The 21,654-nt window shown below is 44.1% G+C and overlaps 2 protein-coding genes across 8 annotated transcripts in view; one reads left to right on the top strand and one right to left on the bottom strand.

Moving 5' to 3' along the window:
• SLC45A1 (solute carrier family 45 member 1) overlaps positions 1–17,994 on the top strand; it is a 43,568-nt gene extending 25,574 nt beyond the window's left edge. For 2 of the 7 annotated variants that reach the window (XM_027443364.3, XM_027443362.3), the window contains 8 exons: positions 11,116–11,528; positions 12,547–12,639; positions 13,037–13,261; positions 14,061–14,800; positions 15,901–16,054; positions 16,944–17,120; positions 17,419–17,624; positions 17,692–17,994. In XM_027443364.3, coding sequence (XP_027299165.1) covers positions 11,129–11,528; positions 12,547–12,639; positions 13,037–13,261; positions 14,061–14,800; positions 15,901–16,054; positions 16,944–17,120; positions 17,419–17,624; positions 17,692–17,976 — 2,280 coding nt within the window. In that variant the 5' untranslated portion in view covers positions 11,116–11,128 and the 3' untranslated portion in view covers positions 17,977–17,994. Of the gene's footprint in view, positions 1–4,195; positions 4,332–9,439; positions 9,550–11,115; positions 11,529–11,704; positions 11,728–11,999; positions 12,131–12,546; positions 12,640–13,036; positions 13,262–14,060; positions 14,801–15,900; positions 16,055–16,943; positions 17,121–17,418; positions 17,625–17,691 lie in introns of those variants that run through there. The other 5 variants (XM_021275510.3, XM_027443363.3, XM_038166536.2 and 2 more) reach the window with 5 other exon arrangements.
• A 2,717-nt stretch (positions 17,995–20,711) lies between these two features.
• MRPS16 (mitochondrial ribosomal protein S16) lies at positions 20,712–21,647 on the bottom strand. Its single transcript, XM_027443422.3, has 3 exons — positions 21,504–21,647; positions 21,168–21,428; positions 20,712–21,090 (listed from the first exon to the last, which is right to left on the bottom strand). Exons 1-3 carry the CDS (start codon positions 21,514–21,516, stop codon positions 20,954–20,956), a joined length of 411 nt encoding a protein of 136 aa, XP_027299223.1. The 5' UTR covers positions 21,517–21,647; the 3' UTR covers positions 20,712–20,953.
• Between the last annotated feature and the right edge of the window lie 7 nt (positions 21,648–21,654).

Below are 21,654 nucleotides of genomic sequence, written 5' to 3'. Positions count from 1 at the left end.
CCCAAATCCCAAACCCACACTCATCCAGAACACTAAGAATAAAACTTATTTGATTTATACTTACAGCTTTTTCCAAAACTCTTAAAGTATCATCTGACATTCTGGTAAAAATTGAACATTGATTTCAACAGAAATTCTATCTATTTTTTTCCATTCCCTGACCTCTGCCCTGGCTGGCAAAGGGACAATAGTCATAGGTTGTCCATATATTAGATACAACTGCAGTATTTAATTAATCAGCCAGTGATTTTGTTGTACTCTGTATAGCTGACATCACACACAAAGTCCATTGTGCTAAGTGCTTTTCCCTACAGCCTTTGGGTTATGTATGGATGTAAAGGATGTGTTGCTCCATTCACGTACTTAGTCATTAAAAGCAAAACTTGAAAGGTTAAAGTTCACGTGCAGTCTAGGAAATTTTTCTGCAGGCCTTGAGTGAAAAGGAAGAATCCTGCTTTGACCCTTTTCCCTTCTGCAGGGCTAGCTGAGGGGAAGGCTACTGGTTTGAGTCAGCAGTGGAGATGCTGGGTCAGCCTCAGCTTTTTCTAGTCTGGGGTGGGGTGGTTTGGGGGGGGGGGGAATCCTGAGATCACTGATCACAAGGCAGGATGTGTCCTGGAGCAGGTATCAGACCAGAGAGAGAGAGAGAGCAGATTCCCTAGAGATATTGTGATGCACATGGTTCCACGAGATCAGATTTGTGTTCCTTTTGGCCAAATTAGGCTTCAGCCTACTTTCAGTGATTTTATTTTCATGCCTTTAGATTTTTCTTCATGTGAGCTCTGGCTCTGCTGGAGAGCCACCTTCTGCAGCAGAAGCAATTACTTTCTCGTCAAGTCTAAAGTATTCGTTATAAAGCCCAGCAAGTTGTACCTACTTACAGTCCATGTTTATTGCAACCAAACTCTCTATGCTATGGTCTGTTGATGCATGAGAGAGATGTGCAGATCCATAATATAAGATCCACTCTGCTCTAGGATGATCAACAAGCACCACTTTATTGGCATCTTTTCCACTTGCCTCTTGGCTGAAGGAAAGAGATGGTATAATGCACAGTGATGCAGCAGATGTTTCAAAAGCCCTGTCAATTGGGAGATTACCTAAATTAGCGTATTGTAGAATGTCAGAAATACAAAAATAAATATCCATGTAAGGTTTGAATCTGCTATGAAAGTTTTGGGATTTAGATCTCACTGGGGTGGCCTCCTCTGTTACTGTTTTTGACCGCTCTTTTGGTTTTATTTGTTGGGTGCCTGTTCTGTACTAAAACAGTAGAGCAAGGAGCAGATCAGTAAGGAAAGTACAACTGGAAGATGCATTTGGTTTGCTGTAGAGAAATTGTTTACCTTTGTGTTGTTTACTTGCCTTCTATCTTCAGATTTACCATGACCTGCAAGGGAACATTCCTCTACCACAGCCAAGGCATTCAGGTGGAGCTAATTGAGCAATTATATTACCAAGCGATAGAAGTAAAAATCTTGTCAACACATTTGATAGATGAAGCAATCTGACTTGTTTTAGTTTGACTTACTGTTACGTAATAGTTATGTTGCTACATAGGTGTGTGCTCTGTGCAAGTCAGGGGTAAACAGCTGTTCTAACACATATGTTAGCTGACATGGAGATCATGACTTCAGTCGACTGACCATAGAAGAAGGTTACAATAGAGGTTTCTGATGATCAACTTTGAACGTGGGGAGTCCATGTAATATAACTTTCCTTCCTGATCCTTTCTTAGAAATCTTCTGTCAGGGTTTGTAGCTGATGCTGCGCTAACACATGAAAAAATACTACCAGTCAGGTGCATTTCGTCTCTTAATTAGATTACTTTGAGGCCCAATTTCTTATTTTGTATCCAAAGGTCATAGCTCTTGTTGGAGAGATCAATTGTATCAGTGTATCAGATTCAGCATAGAAATGTCATCCAAGCAACGTACAGGAAACCTTTGCATACTCTTTGTTTGCCTTTGCTGCTGGTTAATCTGGATTACTGTTTGCTACCTGTTCCATTTATCTTGCTCAAGAGCTTTAGCAAATGTTTATGGGACATAATGTTCTGTTCCTTTCCCTTTTTTTTCCTAAGAAAATGCAGGCTAACCCCAGAGCAATACCAGGCTGCAAACGTCATGTTGCTGGCTGCACTCTAGTCAGAGGAGTTTCTTTATTGCTGGTGGGGGAGAATAGACAACATTTTTAGGGATGAGAATGACCTGCCAAACGGGGAATGGGCCTTTAACCATTTTTTGAGTGAGAAATGAGCAGAAATTAGATACTTTGACTTATCTGAACGAACCAAACAAATTTAATACCAAAGTAAATACCTAGTAAGTAGCAAAAAGCAGGCTAGTGAATAGCAGCAATCTGTTGTTCTTTACTCAAGTGTCCACTAATAGCCTCTTCTGGAAATGGGACACAGGTCTGCTATCTAGTAAGGCTGTCTTCCTTTTAGTAGGAGGGTGTTCAAAAGATCTCCCAAAACCTCCAATGCTGTTCTGTGAACATTGCTTTCCAGTAAACTGATTATTCAATTCTGTTCAAATGCAATTCATATGCTGCCTTGAAAGTGTGGAGCGCTATACAAGTCATTATTGTTACCCTGTGCAAATATAATGCAGAGCAAGTGATGCCTGATAGTTAGCAATGCTTGTTAACACTTGAAATGACAGATCACAATTGCTCATGATGGAGAGTAGGAAACAGTAGGCTAGGAAATGTTTTGTATCTCAGGAATGTTTGTGTCCCGTGATAGGGTGCTGGAACACAGCTGTCAGAGATGGGCTTTTGAGATGGGAAGAAAGTAAGGATGAGATACTAAAAAGCATTATCCCTTTGACTATGGCTAAAATTACCTTTTACCAGGGAAAGGTAAATTGTACTCATCACCCAGCAAATGAATGCAATTTTAGTTCCCACAGGAGAATTTGCTGAGCCATAAACACTTGTCAAGTCAGGATGCACAACTTCTGCTTGTTTCTGTGTTCTGTGGGAGTCTGTACACGTCTGTACTCCGTTGCTTTGAGGATTCCTCTGGTGCGTAAGACAGACAGGCCTTGAAAGAGACAGTGAGACTCAGAGTGACATAGGGGTGCCTTTTTTTTTCTATTATTTCATCTTTGCCTTTTTCTCTGCCTTGGTGTATGAGAAGAGAGATGCAAGGGGGATGGTTAGATCAGCTCCAGGACCATCCAGGAATATTAATGTGCCTGTCTGTATCTGTTTATACCAAGTAGCCGTACCACACCCCAGCATCTGTCTGTCTCTACAGTGTAACTGATCATTTGGGATGGCATGTAGACATCCTTGTAGTCTCTGCCTTGTTGGTAGACGCTTTCAGGCAGAATGGGGATGACACCCCCTACCTCTCCTGTCTGACAGGCAGTCTGTATGGATGGAAGAGGCTAAATTAAAAACAGCAGAAGCAGACTTTCTGGTTTTTCTTGATAGCTGGAATAAAGGACAGAAGGGAGCAGTCTGTGCACTGCAATTAACATCAAGTGCTATTGCAACTCATCTTGTAATGCGATATAGATACAATCTCAGCAGAAAATTGAACACTGCACTGAGTCAGAAACACAGAGCAATGCTGAGTTTTGAAGAAAGTAATTAGCCCCAGGGACCTGGTGGTTTCTCATTTCCCCTGTGGTAAACACAGGGAAGTGGAACAGCACTTCCCATAGGCTCCCAAAGTCAATTTAGAGAAGGTACGCAGCCAATTTATAAACCAAAATTTTAATAAATGCTTAGTAAAAGGCAGGTGCACTTGACATCTTCCTGCAATGCCCTTCATGTACAGCTCAGTGTCCCACTGACTTTCTTTCATGAGCGTGTAATACCCCTCATCTGCCTGTGTACTGCTTAGGCAGCCTCAAGCCCCTGCTACACAGCTGCTAGAGAATGCAGCCTGGTGCAGCATCCCTTGCTACGTGGTACCATGCCTTTCCTGCTGAGGGCAATGCTGGCAAGGCAGGTCTGCGTGGGTCACTGTTCACTGTGCTTGCCTGGAACCAGGTGCTATAGGTCCGCCCTCTGTATGGTGCTTCACCTGGTCGCTGCTTCCCTTCAGCCCTCAATACAACAGTGGCCCAGGCCATCCTTGTGCTGCCCTGCACTTGGCTTTCACAAAAGCGGTGATTTGAGGTTTTCCAGAACTCACTAATGATGTGAATTCTGCTTTAATTCTGCTTCCCTTCTTCAGTAGAAGATGAGAAGTGTACTGAATTGCAGAAATAAGACACCTGGTAGCCAAGAAAGCTTTGATCTTGCTAATGACAGGATGTGATGGCTGGGAGCTCACAGGAACCATACGAGAAGCAAGGAATCAAGCTGTTCAGGTAACTCAACAGGGAAGACAATGATCTCTGTTTGTGCTACATCTTGAGATGAAAATTGAGTTTAGTTCTTATATATCCTGTGCCTGCTGTGGGTGACCACAAGCTCATGCATCTGGGATTCTAACTCCTGCTTTCCTGCCATACTGCTTGCTACCTTTCTGTGGCTTCTCGCCTTCTGAGAGAGAGAGAGAGGAAAAAAGAAAAAGCTTGCAAGGTTTTTAGGGCATAATGATGTCTCTGTTTCTTGTGAAATGTGTGGGGCACTTGAGGCATCACAGTGAAATTAAATACTCCAGTGAGTTTGCCACGTTGTTTTGTATGTTCCTGTGCATCTTTCCCCAAAGCTGCACCCAGCAGTGTAGACCACCAATATTGCATGTGGTAAACTTGCTTGCAGTGATCACTTTTGTTCAGCATTTGTCTGTCCAGAAGTGTCCAGTCAATACAGTCTTACATGTGCATTGATTCATAAGAGTTTTTCTCAGACTACTTTCATGCAGTTGCTGGTACAATAGAGGTTGGTAAAGAAAACTTTATTTCCGTTGATTCATATCTTAAAGTATTGGTCACAGGAACTGGTTAGGAAATAAATACAGAGCCCATCACTTGAACTCTCAAGAATTTTTGTGGGACTGCAACCTTCTGATGTCACATTCATTTTCAATTTTCTGAATTCTGTAAGTGCCCTCTAGTGGCTCATTCTCTGTACTGTGTTGTATATTCATTGTCAGAAACAGACCAGCTATTGAGTGTTCCTCCCTGGATAGGGCAGGAGCCATGCAAATACCCCCATTATTTTGAGGACAGTACTAGTTTGTCCTACATAAGCAAATAAAAATGCTTATTGGACAGTCACTGCAGAAAGCAAAGCAAACCACTAGGCAACTGTTGTGGAAATTGAATGTCTGAACTGAAGGAAGAGTCAAATCAAGTGTATTTCAGTGGCGGGGGAGAGAAAAAAACTAGTGGACACTCACTGTGCTAGAAACCATTAGAATGGTTTCAATGAAGCATTGCATTAGTGAAATTTCACTGAGTAATTATGCTCTAAGGTTTGAGAAGGTGACAGTGTAATCTTGTTTTAGTTTCGTATAGCAACTCTAGTCTGGGCTGACAGATTACTGATGTTATGTTTATACCATGACAGTATCTCAGTTCTTCTAAAACCAAATTTGTTCTTTATTAAAGACTTGGCTTGTTAAAATATGTATATATAAATATTTCTTTACAATAATATCTGGACTGTGGTCCAAGACTATGCCATGCTTTGTGCATTTGTTAGTAATGGGAGTATTTCTGCTTTATGTTTGGTGCTGTGCATTGTAGTTGCCTGGCACACTTGTTGGGGAGCACCTTAAAGTTGTTTCTTAATGGATTGTTTTTGGGATCACGGGCTTACCTTGCACCAAAAAACAATAGGGGAGGATTTTCTCTGTTCCAGGAAAGGATGAGATGGGATACAAACTCCTTTTGTACTTTGTTATATCCCCGCAAGTACAGACTTTCAAAGAGCTCTAATAGCATTTGTCAGAAAATGGATGCTTGTTTCTTTAAAAAATAAAGTTCTTATCTTGTGTAGTTGTTTGCTATGTTGATATTTTTTTCCTCAAAGGATTGAAAGCTCATTTTTAACACAGATAGATCAATGCTGTTACCACTTTTATTTTGTAGTAAAATACTTTTTCATTGCTCATGGTGTTTTGGTGTTTGTGTTTTTTTATTTGTTATTTTCTTCTTTCGTTTAAGTAGAAAACGAAGTGTCCTTTTAAACATTTAATTGCATCCATTAACATAGCCAGTGTAGGATTCTGGTGAATCCACATTCAGGAATGGATTTATCCAAGCTATTAAAGTCATATGACAACATGCTAAGAGCCAGATATGCAGGTACTGTGCAAACTGGCATGTATGAGATTTCTTTATGGTCTTATATTGTATTAGCCTCCCACCAGCTTCCTTGTACCCACTCAGTTGACATGTAAAAGAAGCTAGGGTGGTATACTTTGTGGTAAGCTCCTCTTACCATATAAGCATTAAGAATGCACTATTGAAATGTGCCTTACCCTGTCTGAACTTGCTTCTTTTTTTTTCGTATCATACTTTGTATTTGCACTGTGTTCAACGTCATAGGCAATATACCTTCAATGTGGAATAGGAAAAGGATATTCATTTTCCTCTGTATTACTCCCTGGTTGTGGTTATGACATTAAGCTAGACTGTTTATTCTTCCTACAGAGGAAGAAATATGCAGCATTTCATTCTGGGCACAGGGAAACTTATGTGCTTCTCCATGCTGTGGAAAGGAAAGCTATCCAATATGTGACAGCATCACTGACTCAGAAATTGTGCAAACTGACTCGAGACAGGCTTGACAGTTATTCTACTGTAACCTGTGCTGCTCTGGATTTTCCTCAACCACTGCCCTGCCACCCCACCTCCTTTGTCCTGGAACTGAGGAGAAGGCAAATTAAAGTTGTCCAAATTAAGTAACTTTTCTGCCTTTTCAATGAAATTATTTCTGCTATTTTTTAAAATTCATTTCATTTTCTTTGAGAGCCTTTTTTACCCATCTCTTCATAAGGGGATATAGCTTCTGGGGATGTTCTAGAATCTACACTATGGATTTTTTCTTCGTTGTTTTTTATTTCTTTGCTTCTATAACATCATGTCTGCTGTTCTGAAGAAGGTGGAGAATAATTTGTGGAGGGCGTATGTGGAATCCTTTGCAGACAAAAACTTTGTGATTCACAAGGCCTCTGGGTCACTCACGGAGTGTTGACTGATCTTTGCTTCAGGATTCTTCTGGTCTTCGGATGTCCTAAAACTGCAGCCCCCAACCACCAAGTACCTTTCACAGTGTGTTTCTTTGATACAGACTTAGTATGTCCAAAAGAAATGGTTTAGTTATGCCTGAAAAAGAAACTGCTGTTTCCAGGTGTCTGGCTGACTGATACTGTGAAGCCACCTAACTGTAGCATGCTTTTAAATAATTTTAAGAAGAAAAAATGAAAAAGGAATACCTGGCATCACAGACCTGAAACCCAATTTTTTGATGGAGTTTCACTTGATTGGAGCTAATGTTTATCTCAGAGAAAAGTATTGCAAGGGTACTAGTAGAGGCTTCCAAGAAACAGGAGTAGTCCTGAACTGAGAGAGGCAAATGTCTGTTGGCAAGTGAAACAGTGAACCTAGCATGAAGGTGTAAATGAGCAGAGATGAATACATTGTCAGAAGTTCTTTCATAGAAAGACCAAACAAAAAGGTTTAATGAATGCAAACCATCTTGCACCCAAAGAAGGTACAAGGAAACATCTTGGATTCATAGCAGTACATATTCATCACCAAACCTTGCTTCTTTGAATGCTTTTGGGTTAAACTAGAACAAAGCAAGTGGTATCTTTACATCATTGAAGGGATGGTTTCCTCTGGATCTTCAGCAAAAAAAGGCAGCAAATGGCTGTGGGAGGTCTGACAGCCATAGTATCATAGAATGGTTTGGGTTGGAAGGGACCTTAAATATCTAATTCCAACACCCCTGCCATGGGCTGGGACACCTCCCACTAGATCAGGTTGCTCAAAGCCCCATCCAACATGATCCTGAACACTTCCAGGGATGGGACATCCACAGCTTCTCTGGGCAACCTGTTCCAGTGCCTCACCACCTTCAAAGTAAGGAATTTCTTCCTTAAAGTCCCACAACCCATTTAGTTGTTGTCCCTGAGCATTAGAGGCTGGGTGAGCGGTGGCTGGTGCTACTCCAACTACTGCTGACTGGCTCTTCTTGGCAACAGCCATCTCTTGCCCTACCTGTCTGATCCCTTTGGCAGACCTGCCTATTCATGTTCTCTTACCTGTTCCTGGCTGGACCTTCCCCTGTTCCTGCCCTTCCAGCCCTTGCCCTTCATCCTTTGCCTAGCAAATCTTAATTTTTGCTTATGCTGCTCAGAAGCATGAAGGATCTTTCCAGTGGCTGTGGCATTCGAAATATGAATAAAAGGGATGCCATCAGCAGGTTGTTTTGTACAAGAATGTTACTGTTTTCTTCCATGGCCACAGAAATACTTTTAATCACTTAAGAATTTGGCTTCTAAAATCAGTTTGCTCTCTCAATAGACTGCAAGTGGAGCAGTGGCTGCTGTTCTGTGGGTGAGACCTTGTGACAGGAGAAGACAGTATTTTGATGTGGTGACAGCCACCTAACATCAATGCTGAGAAGTGCTGTGTGGCAGGGCTGGTTTGATGTAGGCTGCAGAAGTGCTGTGCTTGGGGAGCTGAAAGGAAAAGCTCAGCACAGACAGATGAGGAACATTTCAATACCAAACCTGCCAGAAGGACTGGGGAATAGACGGTGTCAAAAGAGGAACCTGCATCATCTTTGATAGAAGCCTGTAGTGGTCAGGCATGGCAGCAAAAGAACAGAATGATACTTTTATTCAAAGATGTATGTGATGTTACGCTGACGTCTCCCATCTGTGTTTAGTCTATCTGCATGAGTATTTTGACATGGGTGGAGGTGAAAAGGTGAAATACAGTGAGTACTTCAGAACAACAGTGCCAGTGCTTGAACGGTTTCTTGCTGGCTTTCACCAAGTAAAGTGAAACGCTGGTATGGGCAAGCGTTTTAGGATTATTTTTTGAACAATGTGCTTGCACAGGGCATTGTCATAGAAAGCAGTAAATGTTTTGGTGTGACTGTTGATGGTGATGCTTCAAGAAAGAACATTTGTGAGGACAGGATAAGGGTCTTGCTTCCACTTTCAATTAGACCAGGTACAACCCCCTCTTCAGCCCTATAACTTCAGCTGTGCTGTGAATGAGTGCTGTAAGCAGGGCCTTTTATGGCTTCTTTTATGGCTGTTGGACTTCATAAATGTTCAGGATCACTGACATCGACCAAGACTTGACCATCATAACGCCCAGCTTGCCTTTCAAAAATCAAACACTACACATTATGCAACCGGGAATCGCTGGCGATAAGAAAAATTCCACCATCCTCTGCCCCTTTCCTTGAGCACCACAAGATTATCCTCGCTTCCTACTCTTCCTCACGGGGCTCCAGAGCAACCGGGGGGGCCCCGGGGCCCGCCCCCGCGGGAGGGGCCGCTTCCGCCGCCACAGGGCGGGGCCGCGGCCCGGATGCGGGTGGGGGCCGCGGGCCCGGGAGCTGGGGTGGAGCCGCGGTGCGGGGCCGGGGCCGGGCCCGGTGCCGCCGCCTGAGGTGAGGCTGCGGGACCAGGGCAGGGCAGGGGAGCGGAGCGGGCGGCCGCCGGTGCCGGGGGTGGCGTTTGTGGTGTTTTTGGAGCCGTCGGTGCCCGCCCGAGAAAAATCTCTACCGGGCTTCGCTAAAGTATATAAAACGATGATTTTCAGCAAAAAGGGGCTCGGTGGGAGCGATGGGCCCCTGCCCTTGGCAGGCGGGGTGCACGTACAAACGTTGGGCCGCCTGGGTAGCAAGCGTCTCCAAGCTGCTGCTGATGAAGATGCGCGGTTGTTATATAACTGATGTCAAAAATCAGAAGTAGCTATGAATAGCAGGCTGCAGCTAACCGCTATCTAATTGTTCTCCACGCAGAAGAAGTTTCCTGCTTTGAAGCCGTTGTGATTGCCAGATAGATTCACCTCAGAACAGGCCTAAAAACAGCCTTTGGTGAAAGGCTCAAATGTGAAGTAAAATGGGCGGTGAGGAATACAGGCTTGGCTCACAGCTTTACGCTGGCTTTCTGCTTTACCAGTAAAACGCTGTCAGTACTAGCCTTTCATTCCAAAAAGTCACAGAGCACCACAAAGAGGGGTTCTTTCGATAATTGCCAAGATATTGCTGCTTATAAATTGTGATACGATCCCTTTGCAGTACAAATAATGACCTAATGTACAGTGCAAAGCAGGAAGATAAAGAAGGATGCAGTATGAGATGAAAACCGTAAAAAAAATATAGAAAGATCAACTCGCTTTGCCCTTGGTGCAAATGACAAGATGTATCAGTGGTGAAGGGGAGTGCTAGCACAGCTGTATTGTACTGTCTCTGTGAAAAAGTCATTAGGGCAACCATTGTTGGGTTCTGGTTGGTTTTTCACTATGTCTTTGCTTTAGTATCTTTCCTGTAGTTTTTAACAAATTCTCATCACGAGGGAGTCGCTTCACCCTGAAGGCTCATAAGGGTACTCTTGAAAGTACTCTCTGCTTATGAAAGATGTAGGTCATAAGAAGTTTTCAGTAATTTGTCAGAATAGTATTAAGGTGAACACCCATGTGGGCATCATCATGAAGTCTCTCCATGTGTTCTCCTTCTGCTAGTCTATTCAGGATATTTTGTGTATAATGAGCTTTCCTAGCAAAATGCAGCTTGGTGTGGGTGCCTTGTGAGATAGCAGTTGACATGGCGTGTTGTTACAATTATTACTAGTACTTTTCGTTATCTCTTGCATATTATTCATCTTGGTATGAAGAGGAACGGTTTTGAGGAAACACGTGATACAAAGTTAGCAGTACTTTGGTAGATCTCTTGTGTATCCCACTCTTTCTTCTCCATTATAGACACATATATATGTCTATATATAGACAATTTAACCTAACAGTGGTCTTCTGTGAGGTGTTTGAGGTTGTATTGTGCAGTGTCTGTCACTGGATGCCTGTATGGAGCTGCAAATTGTTCATCCTCCCACCATGCTGCATAGCATTTCTGAACATTATGTGAAATGTTCAGAAATGGTTTGAACTTTGGTAAATAAAATTAAAGAAGGTTTTCCTTGCTCAACCATTTTATTCTGAGCTATTTTTCTTCCAGTTGCCTACTCGTGATGATTCCACCATCTGCAACAACTCCTGTCAGTGATGCTGCACTCTTGCCAAGTGTGGCTTCTCAGGAAATCTGGAGGTCGCAAGTTCCAGGCTATTCTGGATCAGTCACGCAGCATATAAGTCACCGGGCCAACAACTTCAAGAGACATCCAAAAAGGAGAAAATGCATTCGCCCTTCGCCGCCGCCACCACCAAATACTCCATGTCCTATTGATCTGATTGACTTTGGGGATCTACAGCCTCAGAGGTCTTTCCTAGAACTCCTATTTAATGGGTGCATTCTCTTTGGGCTTGAGTTCAGCTATGCCATGGAAACAGCCTATGTTACACCTGTGCTGCTTCAGATGGGTCTGCCAGACCAACTGTATGGAATGGTGTGGTTCATCAGCCCTATACTAGGTAATTTTTCTTTCTGCTGTTTCTTCCTTCTTGTTTTTTTTCCACTCTGCAGGGGTATAAATGATTTTGTTTTCTCTGCCTCAGCTGTTCACAAGTATATTCCATATGATGTCATGGTTAAGAAGACATAATTTTAGACAACTGAATGGAGAAATAATTACTGCTGTGTTGCCTGAAATGGGCCTGGCGTGATCAAAAGGTCTGTTCTTTTAACGGTTTCTCAGTGTCTCACATCTTGCACAAGAGTAAGCTTTGGTTACTATACTAACTTCTTATATTTAAAAACAAAACAAAAATGGCAAAAGAGGATCACTGCATCCATTTACACCCCTGTGAAAAGAAGTATACAGAAACAGTTCCCATGGGTGTGTGGAAATCGCAGAGTGGGGTCGCCTTCTCCTGTTGAATTTTCTGAAAGAAACAAAATATTCCAATGATGAAAGACTTGACTGCTGCTGTTATTGGCATTAGGTCACTTGCCTGAGCACGGAGACAAGGCTGGGAGTATGTTCACTACTGCAGGAAGAACCCTAAGATAGGTTATGACTGCTTGGAAACTATTCTGCCCGTCCTTGTGTTTCCAGGATATGCCTCAGAAGTAGGTTTGTACTCACAGACAAGCACCTTTCCAACTTGAATATTTACTTGCTGCTATCCTCCAAGCTAATTTAGCAGGGGATCTCAAATATAAGACAGGAGTAAATGAAATAGCTGATAAGGAACTTAATTTTTCTACTCTTACTTTTCACCTGATGTCAAACTCCTTTGTACTAATGATGTGGACTGAGTTGTGTTGTCATAGCAGTCCTGAATGAGCAGTGGTGCATTACATTATTCAGTCTCTAACATGGGAAATGTCAGGCACTAAACTGTATACATCTGGGTGACTAGTACTGACTGGGGATATCACTGTGTCACGGTGTCCTGCCTTTGACTGTCTTCTAAACTGCCCGTTTTAACCCCCCTATGAAACAGGGTGATAGAAAAAATCTGCTTATTGGTGATGACCTTTTTTTAGGGTTCTTGCTACAACCTTTGCTGGGGGCCTGGAGTGACAGATGTACATCAAGATTCGGGAGGAGAAGGCCATTCATTCTGGTCTTAGCAATAGGTATGTCTTTTAGAAATGATGGGCATAACACATGTAAAGTAGAAGCATTGCATGTCTCTTGTAGCATCCCTAGTTGTAGACATCCCTGTAGCATTAAGCTGAACAAAGGGCCTTTCAGGTGTGGGTATTGTATGTCTGAAGAAAGTGGTGAGTGGCACTGAGGTGATGCTCTGGCAGCTGGACTTTCACACACAAAAGCATCTCTCTTCTCATAGTTAACAAGAGAGATGATGTTTTGAGGGTCAGGAATGTTTTTCTTTCTCCATCCACAAATCCAGGCATCTGTAAGCTTAAACAATGTAAAAGGATTACGTATATCCTATAAGCCATGGAGAGATACAGTTTCTCTTGCTTACAAATGTTTAATTGTTTGATTCTGATTTGTTCTTATTCCCAGGTGCGTTGCTTGGGCTCTCACTTATGCTGAATGGCAGAGATATTGGGAACGCCTTGTCTGACACTGTGAATAACCACAAATGGGGGATCATCCTTACAGTCTGTGGTGTTGTCCTCATGGACTTCAGTGCAGATTCAGCAGACAATCCTAGTCATGCCTACATGATGGATGTATGTGGCCCAATGGATCAAGACAGGGGCCTCAACATCCATGCTTTGTTAGCAGGTATGCTTTCTTTGTATTTCCTGGGTGACATGGACCCTGAGTAAAAAAGCTGTTCTGTGAGAAGGCAGTGTAAATCGTTGGTCTCTCCCTGTATAAGCATAACTGAATACCTGGAGAGATAGCAATAAATAAGGTTGAAAGCAAACTTTTACTTCAAAAGGCTTTCGTAGCTGACAGAAGTCAAATGAGACACAGTCCTGCACTATTTGTCTTAAGATCCTTGTGCCTTTTATAGCCCTACAGGAAGAAAATTATCACTATAGGAAGGAGATTCAGCTTTTCACAGGTGTGGGAAATGTTTTTTTTAGTGCCGTATCAGAGAAGAAAGCACATATCATTCACTAATTGCTGTAGTACTCTAGTCTAGTTTTCCTCTCCAACAGGGGACTTTTTTTGTGCTCTCTAATGTGTTCGTAAGAAAGGAAAGACAGTGTCATAAGGCTTTTACCACATGAATGGCGTGAGCGTGGCATCCGGTGCCTCAGAATTCCCTGTTTATCGGTAGTAGTATAGAGGTAGCTTTTGTACACTGTTGACATGTCTCTGAGCAATGAGCTTGTTCCATGTCTGAAGTGATTTGGTCAGTCTTGGACACAGGTAGATCTGAGTTCTTCTAACGGTATGTCTGTGTGGTGCAGATAATTGCTTATTGCTGCCTTTGAGTTGAAAGGGGATTAAGTAGTAAAAGAGAGGTAACACGTTGGATTCTACTCATGAATTGTTAGACAAATGGTGCTCTGCTGATTCTGACTCTGAAGGTTGTCTAGGAAAGGTAATCTCGACTCTGTTTTTCCACCAGGTCTTGGAGGTGGCTTTGGTTATGTTGTTGGAGGAATACATTGGGATAAAACCAGTTTTGGAAAAGCTGTGGGAGGGCAACTGCGTGTCATCTATGTCTTCACCTCAATTATACTGACCATCACTACTATCCTGACTCTAATTAGTATTCCAGAAAGACCCTTAGGGTCCTTCAGCAGGAAGAAAAAGGTGATGAAGAGTCCAAGTCTTCCTCTCCCTCCTTCTCCACCTCTCTTCTTTGAGGAGACTGTAAATGAAAACTTTGCTTCTCATAACTCGTCTCAATTATATGCAAGTTTTACAAGTCCTGTTTCCCCTCTCAGCCCACTCACACCCAAATATGGCAGTTTTATCAGCAGAGACAGTTCCTTGACAGGAATTAATGAATTTTCATCGTCATTTGGGACTTCAAATATTGACAATGTACTTATAGACTGTTTTACAGGTGGGCACAATAGTTACTTAGCACTTCCAGCTAGCTTGCCCAGACATCCTGTCAGTGTCAGCTTTCCTCAGGTACCAGGTGGCTGTTACCAAGAAGAAAATGGAATTCTGGAGCAAGGGGAGAGCAACATAACTCTGGGGCCTAACAGTGAGGCACTAACAGTGGGCTCCCTGGATGCAATAAAGCCACGGTCATCAGGTATCCTGAAAAGACCTCAGACCTTGGCCATTCCAGATATTGTAACGGGACGTTGTCCAGAAAATAGCAGAAGAAGAAATGTAACTTTCAGCCAACAGGTAAGGCCAGAAAATCAATTGTATGACGATGTAAACCTGAGTATTAATTTAATCTCTGTGATTTTAAATGTTTAGTGTGCAATTGGATCACTAAAGACTGCTCACAACAGTTTACTTATAAAAGTCACCATAGGAACAGAATATCCGCTATGACTTTATTGTAAAAATAATGGGTAGGACATGAATTATGATTGGCAGTCTGTCATCTGCTTTTGTAAAGAGGGCAGAAATGGGAGCATTCCCCTCCCTTCAGGCCCCGTATGAAATTTAGGTTGGTACTTTTAGCCCTAGTTCACCACCTAGGAAGCTACCACGTGAGAGCAGAAAAGAACACATTTTTATTGAGCCTGTATCTTCCCTTTCCACAGAAAAACCTGCAAGATAGGGCCAGGGATAGGATTCTCCCATGAGCTTCTCGTTATGGCAGTCATTGCATCTGGTTTCATCAGGGAGGTGAGGTTTTCTTTACCCAGGGATAAGACTGTGACCTCACCTCCCGCTGTTGGTGATAACTTGGAATGTCTGAGACCTCTGTATGCTGACCCATTTTTTTATGATCCGAGATGAGGTAAACTGTCCTCTGTGTATGTGTTTTTTTTCTTTTTTTTTTTTTTTTCTGTTGCTGTACTTTCTCCCACTTTGTGAGAGCAGACTTTGCTAGGGTCAGGATTTTATATACTGTGCAAGTAGATATGAAGCATCAAGTGAGCAATGATAATGTGTTTCAGTTAAAAACAGGCTCTTTTTTTCATCACTGTCTCTAAAAATTCAGGGACCTGATTCACCCAAGTGCAGGTACAGCTTGTATTAAGTGCAATAGAATTGATGCTTTCCGTGTGCTAGCATCTGACTGTGGTTGCCAAATGCTCTAGAACAGTTTCAAGTACACCAACAGCTGCAACACAGAGCTATTTATCACTTGTTCTAAGGCTGAACTTAAGGACATCCTTAGCACTGTTCTTAATCTCCAAATCAACAGCTGAGCAGCAGAGTTTCACTTTCAGATGATCAGATAGATATGTGATATAGTGTAGATTTGCTCAAAGGTCATTTAGATTTTTTTTAACCTGTTTATTGACCTGGGAGTTCTTATGGTGAAGGTTGCCAATATCCTGCTGGATGGTGTTAAATATGAGAGTGAGCTGAATGGATCAAGTGAGACCTCTGAGCAACCGCTCTCCATCAGACTTCTTTGTTCAACCATCTGCCACATGCCCAAGGCTCTTCGTAACCTCTGCATCAACCACTTCCTAGGTAATGAAAAAGTTCTTTCTTGTTTTCCCCACAAAGTCATCTACCTTGTGTGAATCTTTTAAAGTATTTTATCTCTTGTAGCACTTGCTGCTACCTAAAAAGGACATCGTGTGTTCCATATATACTCAACAATAAGATACTTTCTGGTATTTAGTTTTTTAGAATGCTGAGAAAAATCAAACAACAACAAACCCAGAATTGTGAAACCTACATGCCTAGAAAGAGAATAATATTGGTTTAAATCAGCATGTCTGTTAAATTTAGTGTTTATACTGGGATGAGAAACACCATTGAACCAAGAACTTGAAACTGCATCAGTGTGCTTTCTAATGCTTTGAAACTGCAGTTACTGAGCAGAATGCAACAAGATTAGATGTATTTCTCTGCTTACAAATGAGACCAGCATTTGCTTTCCTCCCTTTGACACCATATATATAGGGGCAACAGAACAGGCTGTGAGGGGGCACAGAATGCAACACTACAGGTGTGCCTGTAAGACTAGTTTAGCTAAGTGTAGGAGGACAACAGCACCCTGAAACTAACATATGATGAACTACTCTGTGAAATTCAGCAAGGCAGTTCAGACTGCTGTAATCAATTTTGCTCTCTTGCTAAACTTGCAAAATTCTGTGACCTGTAATCAGGCTGTCAGATTCCACGTGTGAATTCAAAAGATAAATCTTCATCATTAAAATCATGAACAACTTTTACAAACAGCATAATGCACAGGGAACAGCAGTCCCTCATAAATGTGGCTAAACATTATGTATGTAATATATTACAAATCACAACTGAAGACAGGTTGTGCAATGTGGCTAATAGTGTTCATGTTTTACGAGAGAAAATGGATGATCTGTAATCCTGATGGGTTATTTCTGGCTTCTTTCAGGATGGCTTTCATTTGAAGGGATGTTGCTCTTCTATACTGACTTCATGGGAGAAGTAGTGTTTCAAGGGAATCCAAAAGCACCTCACAACTCAGATGAGTATCAGAAGTACAACGCTGGGGTCACCATGGGCTGCTGGGGAATGTGCATCTATGCATTCAGTGCTGCTTTCTATTCAGGTACTAAGTGTACAGCCATCCCACCCACTGCTGTCAGAGATACACCTGCTCCTGAAGTGGTGTTTCTGCAACAAGTAGTCTGGCATTTATGTTGCACATAGCTGCGTTGTGGCAGTGGGAGGATTTGGAAGGGGATCTTGGTGCTTGCATGCGAGCCACCAGTTAAGCAAAGCTGTAATGATTGCTGCTGTGGCAACCAGATAGCTAGGCTGTGGAGCCTGGAGGTATACTCCTCAAGCCTAGTGCATGGCAGGGGACAGTCACTGTTAATTGCAAATGCCGTGCTGTTGTCTTGCAGCTGCACTGGAAAAGCTAGAGGAGCGGTTCAGCACACGGACACTGTACTTCATTGCATACTTGGCCTTTGGGCTGGGTACAGGGCTGTCCACGCTGTCCAGAAACATCTATGTGGTGCTGTCACTGTGTGCTACCTATGGTGTCCTCTTCGCCACTCTCTGCACGTTGCCCTACTCCCTGCTTTGCGACTACTATCAGAGCTGTGAGGTGAGCCCTGGGCAGCGTGGGAGACAGGGCTCCTGGTGGTACTTCCTTCACACTTTGTCCCCTGTAGTTCACAGGCTTGAAGGCAGAGGGCATGCGGCGTGGGATGGGTGTCGACATCTCCCTGCTGAGCTGCCAGTACTTCTTGGCACAGATCCTGGTGTCCCTGGCCATGGGGCCACTAACAGCAGCTGTGGGCAGTGCCAGTGGTGCCATGTACTTCGCCAGCCTGGTGTCCTTCCTGGGCTGCCTCTTCTCCTCCCTTTGCGTCACCTATGAGCCAATACCACCCGCTGAAGAGCTGCCACCTACCGAGGAGCAGCGCCCACTCCTGCCATGTGCACAGGATCAATAAATGAGAGAAGCTGCCACAGCCTTTGCTGCCTCATTGCATCATCCTTGTCCTTCCCCATCATGGTATGGTGGGCCTTTGCATCCCCAGGATGGTAGTGGATGGTGGTGGGACGTGGGTGACTGTGCTGGCAGTGGGCATGGGAAACCACAGAAAGATAAGCACCAGCTTTGCTGAGCTTTCCCCTGCCCGTGAGAGGGTACCACTCCACCTTCCCCTGAGGTGGCAGAGGCCCATCTTTGTCCCCAGGGTCTATGGCTACCGTGGTAGGAACCCTAGGTGGCAGCCTAGGGCCTTCCCCTCCAGCCACCCTGCAGGGGCATGATTCCTGGGGGCAACAGTGTTACCTGGCCTGAGGCAGGGAACACAGAATTCCATTGCCCAGGCAGGGGGACCCTGATCTCTTGGGAGTCAGCAAGCTATGGGGCTCCACTGCCATGGGAGTGTTGTGACCTCAGTGCTTTACCAGATTTGTGAGCAGAAGGTTCCTCCTCGCTGCCAGGCAGAGTGGCCTGGCCTTTGGTTGCTGAGAGCTGTGGAAACTCCTGCCGGGGCCTCAAGGAGTAGTGGGGCCAACCCATGGGTCCCAGTCTCTACCCATGGTAGGCCTGGCCTTGGAAGGTACTTTTCAAAACTTTGGGAAGGTTGAGAGTGACTGGTCTTGCTTTGGTAGTGTAAGTACTCTTTTTAAGGGCTGTCTCTGGGCTCCTACATGTACAGAGCTCCTGCCAGCAGAACAGCTCCAAGAAGTTGCTAGGGGCTGAAGCTGCAGGGGCCTGGCTCTCAAGCCCTGCTCTCTGGGTTCTGACTCTCGTCCACACTGATGGTTCCTGATGAGTACGTATTTCTTCCTACACTAGACTTTTAACTGGGATTATAACAGCTTGCAGTGACTTAGCAGGGAGATGGGTAGTTGTCTGCAAAACACCTTTGGGCAGAAGGTTTTTTTTCTTGCGTCAAGGTCTCCTGGGTAGAAGCTTACACTCAAGATTGGATTGAAAAATATTTAAAAAAATAATCATTTGTGTGAAAGCCTGTAGCACATCATCCTTGTTTTTCATACAGTTGTACCATGTGACATTTTAGGGATTAATGATTTGTCAGCTAGAGCCACATCTTTTATATCTCATTGAAACTACTAAGACTTAGTAGAGTTGGACTAGTGGGGTTTCATTACCTGTGCGAATTCTTAACTATTCTTGTTTTGGAAGTAAATGCCTGAAATCTTATACAAGTTCCAGTTAAGCTCAGGAGTACTTGAAGTGAAGAGCAAAGATGAAAACAAATAAAAGTTAGAACCATGTCTAGGATTCCTATCAGTCTGCCTTCATATTCAGGTAGTGAGCCAAGATTTACCATGGCTGATCGGCATTCTAGTATCAGGAGTGCCATGCGTGGCATCTCTTTATAGAGGCTCTTTTTGTTCTTGTCTGCTGAGTCCAGAAGAAGCAGTTTCTCTGAAGGCTCTCTCTTTTTTAAATGAGTTGTTCTGGACCGTTCACCTCAATGTTTTTTTTTTTTTTTTTTTAATGCTTCATGTGTGATGCCAAGAAGAAATAACTTCTGTAATATTTAGCTGTTGTGATTTACTGTACTCTAGTGCTTGAAAGCATAATGCACAACTCCTAAGAACCTCTCACTTTTATCATCAGTGCCCTACTATTTTTTTATTTTTTTAAGTGAGAGACAAGTTTCATGCTATTCAGTATTTACTTAAATGGAGGAACACTACAGAAGTTAGGAAGTCAAGCATTCAGAGAGAAATGAATATCGGGTTGATGACTGTTCATCTTTATTTTCCTTGTTTGGGCTTACATTTCCATACCTGGTGTCACATCTGCAGGAATATCTGTGACATGTTTCCTTTATAATGTGGCATCTGTCTCCAAGAATGTTTGGGGTAAAACTGGAACTGGTGTATGAGCAGTACATCTGGCACTTCTGAGTGATTTCTAACAATCTGACTAGTTGGCTTTGTGGAATTTTTCTTTTCTTAGTCTGCTGTGTAACCTTATTTTCTCCTCCTTATCTTACCATACTTTTAAACTCAAAAATGATTGTTTTGTTTCCACAATGTGATAATTAGTTCTCAAAATGCTTTCTCCTTTTAAGTTTTGTAGACAGCATTGTTGCACTGAATGGATCACGAGCACTTTCCTTTTCTAGGTAGCTGGAGTTGCAGATCATTATGTGTTGCAAACAATCTTAAAAAAAAAATCAGAATTGATTAAAACAATGTATTTCTCAATGTATATGTCTATGTATATATTAGTGTATTTTGCCAATGCCTACTAAGAAAAGATTCTCCACTGAGAGGGTGGTTGGACACTGTCACTATGCCTGCTGGAGTTCAAGAAGCATTTAGACCATGAACTCATAAACGCGGCTTGATTTTTTTTTTTTTGGGCAGTCCTGCGAGGTGCCAGGAGTTGGACTCGATCTTTGTGAGTCCATCCCAACTTGGGATATTCTATGGTTCTGTTTGATGGTAATGTCTTCCCTCTGTAAGTAAGAGTATGAACTACACATAAATATAGAACTATCACTATACCCAAACGCATTGCATAATGGAGTATATATTACATTTCCTATTATATTGAAAATTCAGCATCAATGTATGTTAATTTGGGGTTTTTAGTGGTACTGGTGGTGTCCAGGGAAAAAAAGTATGGCACCATTCTGCAGAGTTCCTTCGAAGTTGCACCAAATCCGTGGAGAAGGGAAAAAAAAAAAAGAGCGAGAGAAAAAAGGCAGCATTGCTTACTTTATAGTTGAGGTGCAGCAACTAGAAATGGCTTTTTGTAATGGTGACAGGAACAGTCACGAGTCCGGAGAGCACAGCACATGCACGGATGCCACTTTAATGCAGTCAGACATGCCAGGGTGTGTGCATGGGGGGGAGGGCATGCACCGCACCCCGGGCCCGACCCCCACAGCCCCGGGACCCCCTCGGTGACACACCTGGGGGTCGGGGCCCCCCTCAGGCCGTCTCTCCGTGCTCCTGCGAGCCGCCCACCACAGGGGTGGGCACGGCGGCCTCCTGCGCTCTCTGCCGCCTCCGCAACCTCTCGGCGCCCGTCACCGTCATGGGGTGCAGCGGCAGGAACCCCGCCAGCCCTGCAAGAAAAGCGGAGCTGAGCCTCGCCGAGCCTCCCCCCGGGGCTCCCAGCCCCGCTCCCCGCCCCGTTGCATACCCAGGAGCTTCTCGGCCGGCCGGGAGAGCTGCGCCCCGCAGCCCAGCCAGTGCCGCAGCCTCTCCAGGTTGAGCCCCGCCACCTTCTCGCCCCGGGCGTTGGGCAGGGGGTCGAGGCAGCCCAGCTGCTCCAGGTATTTGCCGTCCCGGGCTCGCCGGCTGTGCGCCGCCACGATGCGGTAGAAGGGGCGGTTGGTGCAGCCGCCGAGGGCCAAACGGATCACGACGTGGCCGCCCCGGTAGCCCTTCAGGAGCCGGCTGCCTGCGGAGAGAGCACGGTGGGGGGGGTGTTACGGGACGGGAGGCACCCAGCGGGCAGCAGCCGGCGGGTACTCACCGAGCTGCACCATGGCGCCGGCCGGGCCCCGTCCGCGATCGCGGTGCACGGAGCGGCTCCGCCCCAGGCCTCCTGCCGGGGGTTTCCGCTTCCTTCGCTGAGGGGCCCTGAGCTGTGGCCGTGCTGCGCGCCCCCTGCTGGCCAAGCAGCG

The sequence above is a fragment of the Anas platyrhynchos genome, chromosome 22 (assembly GCF_047663525.1).
Source record: "Anas platyrhynchos isolate ZD024472 breed Pekin duck chromosome 22, IASCAAS_PekinDuck_T2T, whole genome shotgun sequence".
NCBI lineage: Eukaryota > Metazoa > Chordata > Aves > Anseriformes > Anatidae > Anas > Anas platyrhynchos.
The sequence above is the reverse complement of the archived record's forward strand: the minus strand, read 5'-3'. Positions and strand labels throughout refer to the sequence as shown.

Coding starts and splice junctions, on each gene's coding strand:
- MRPS16 (XM_027443422.3), bottom strand. Junction 21,091..21,167: donor GCCGGCCGAGAAGCTCCTGG/GTATGCAACGGG, acceptor CTTTTCTTGCAG/GGCTGGCGGGGTTCCTGCCG.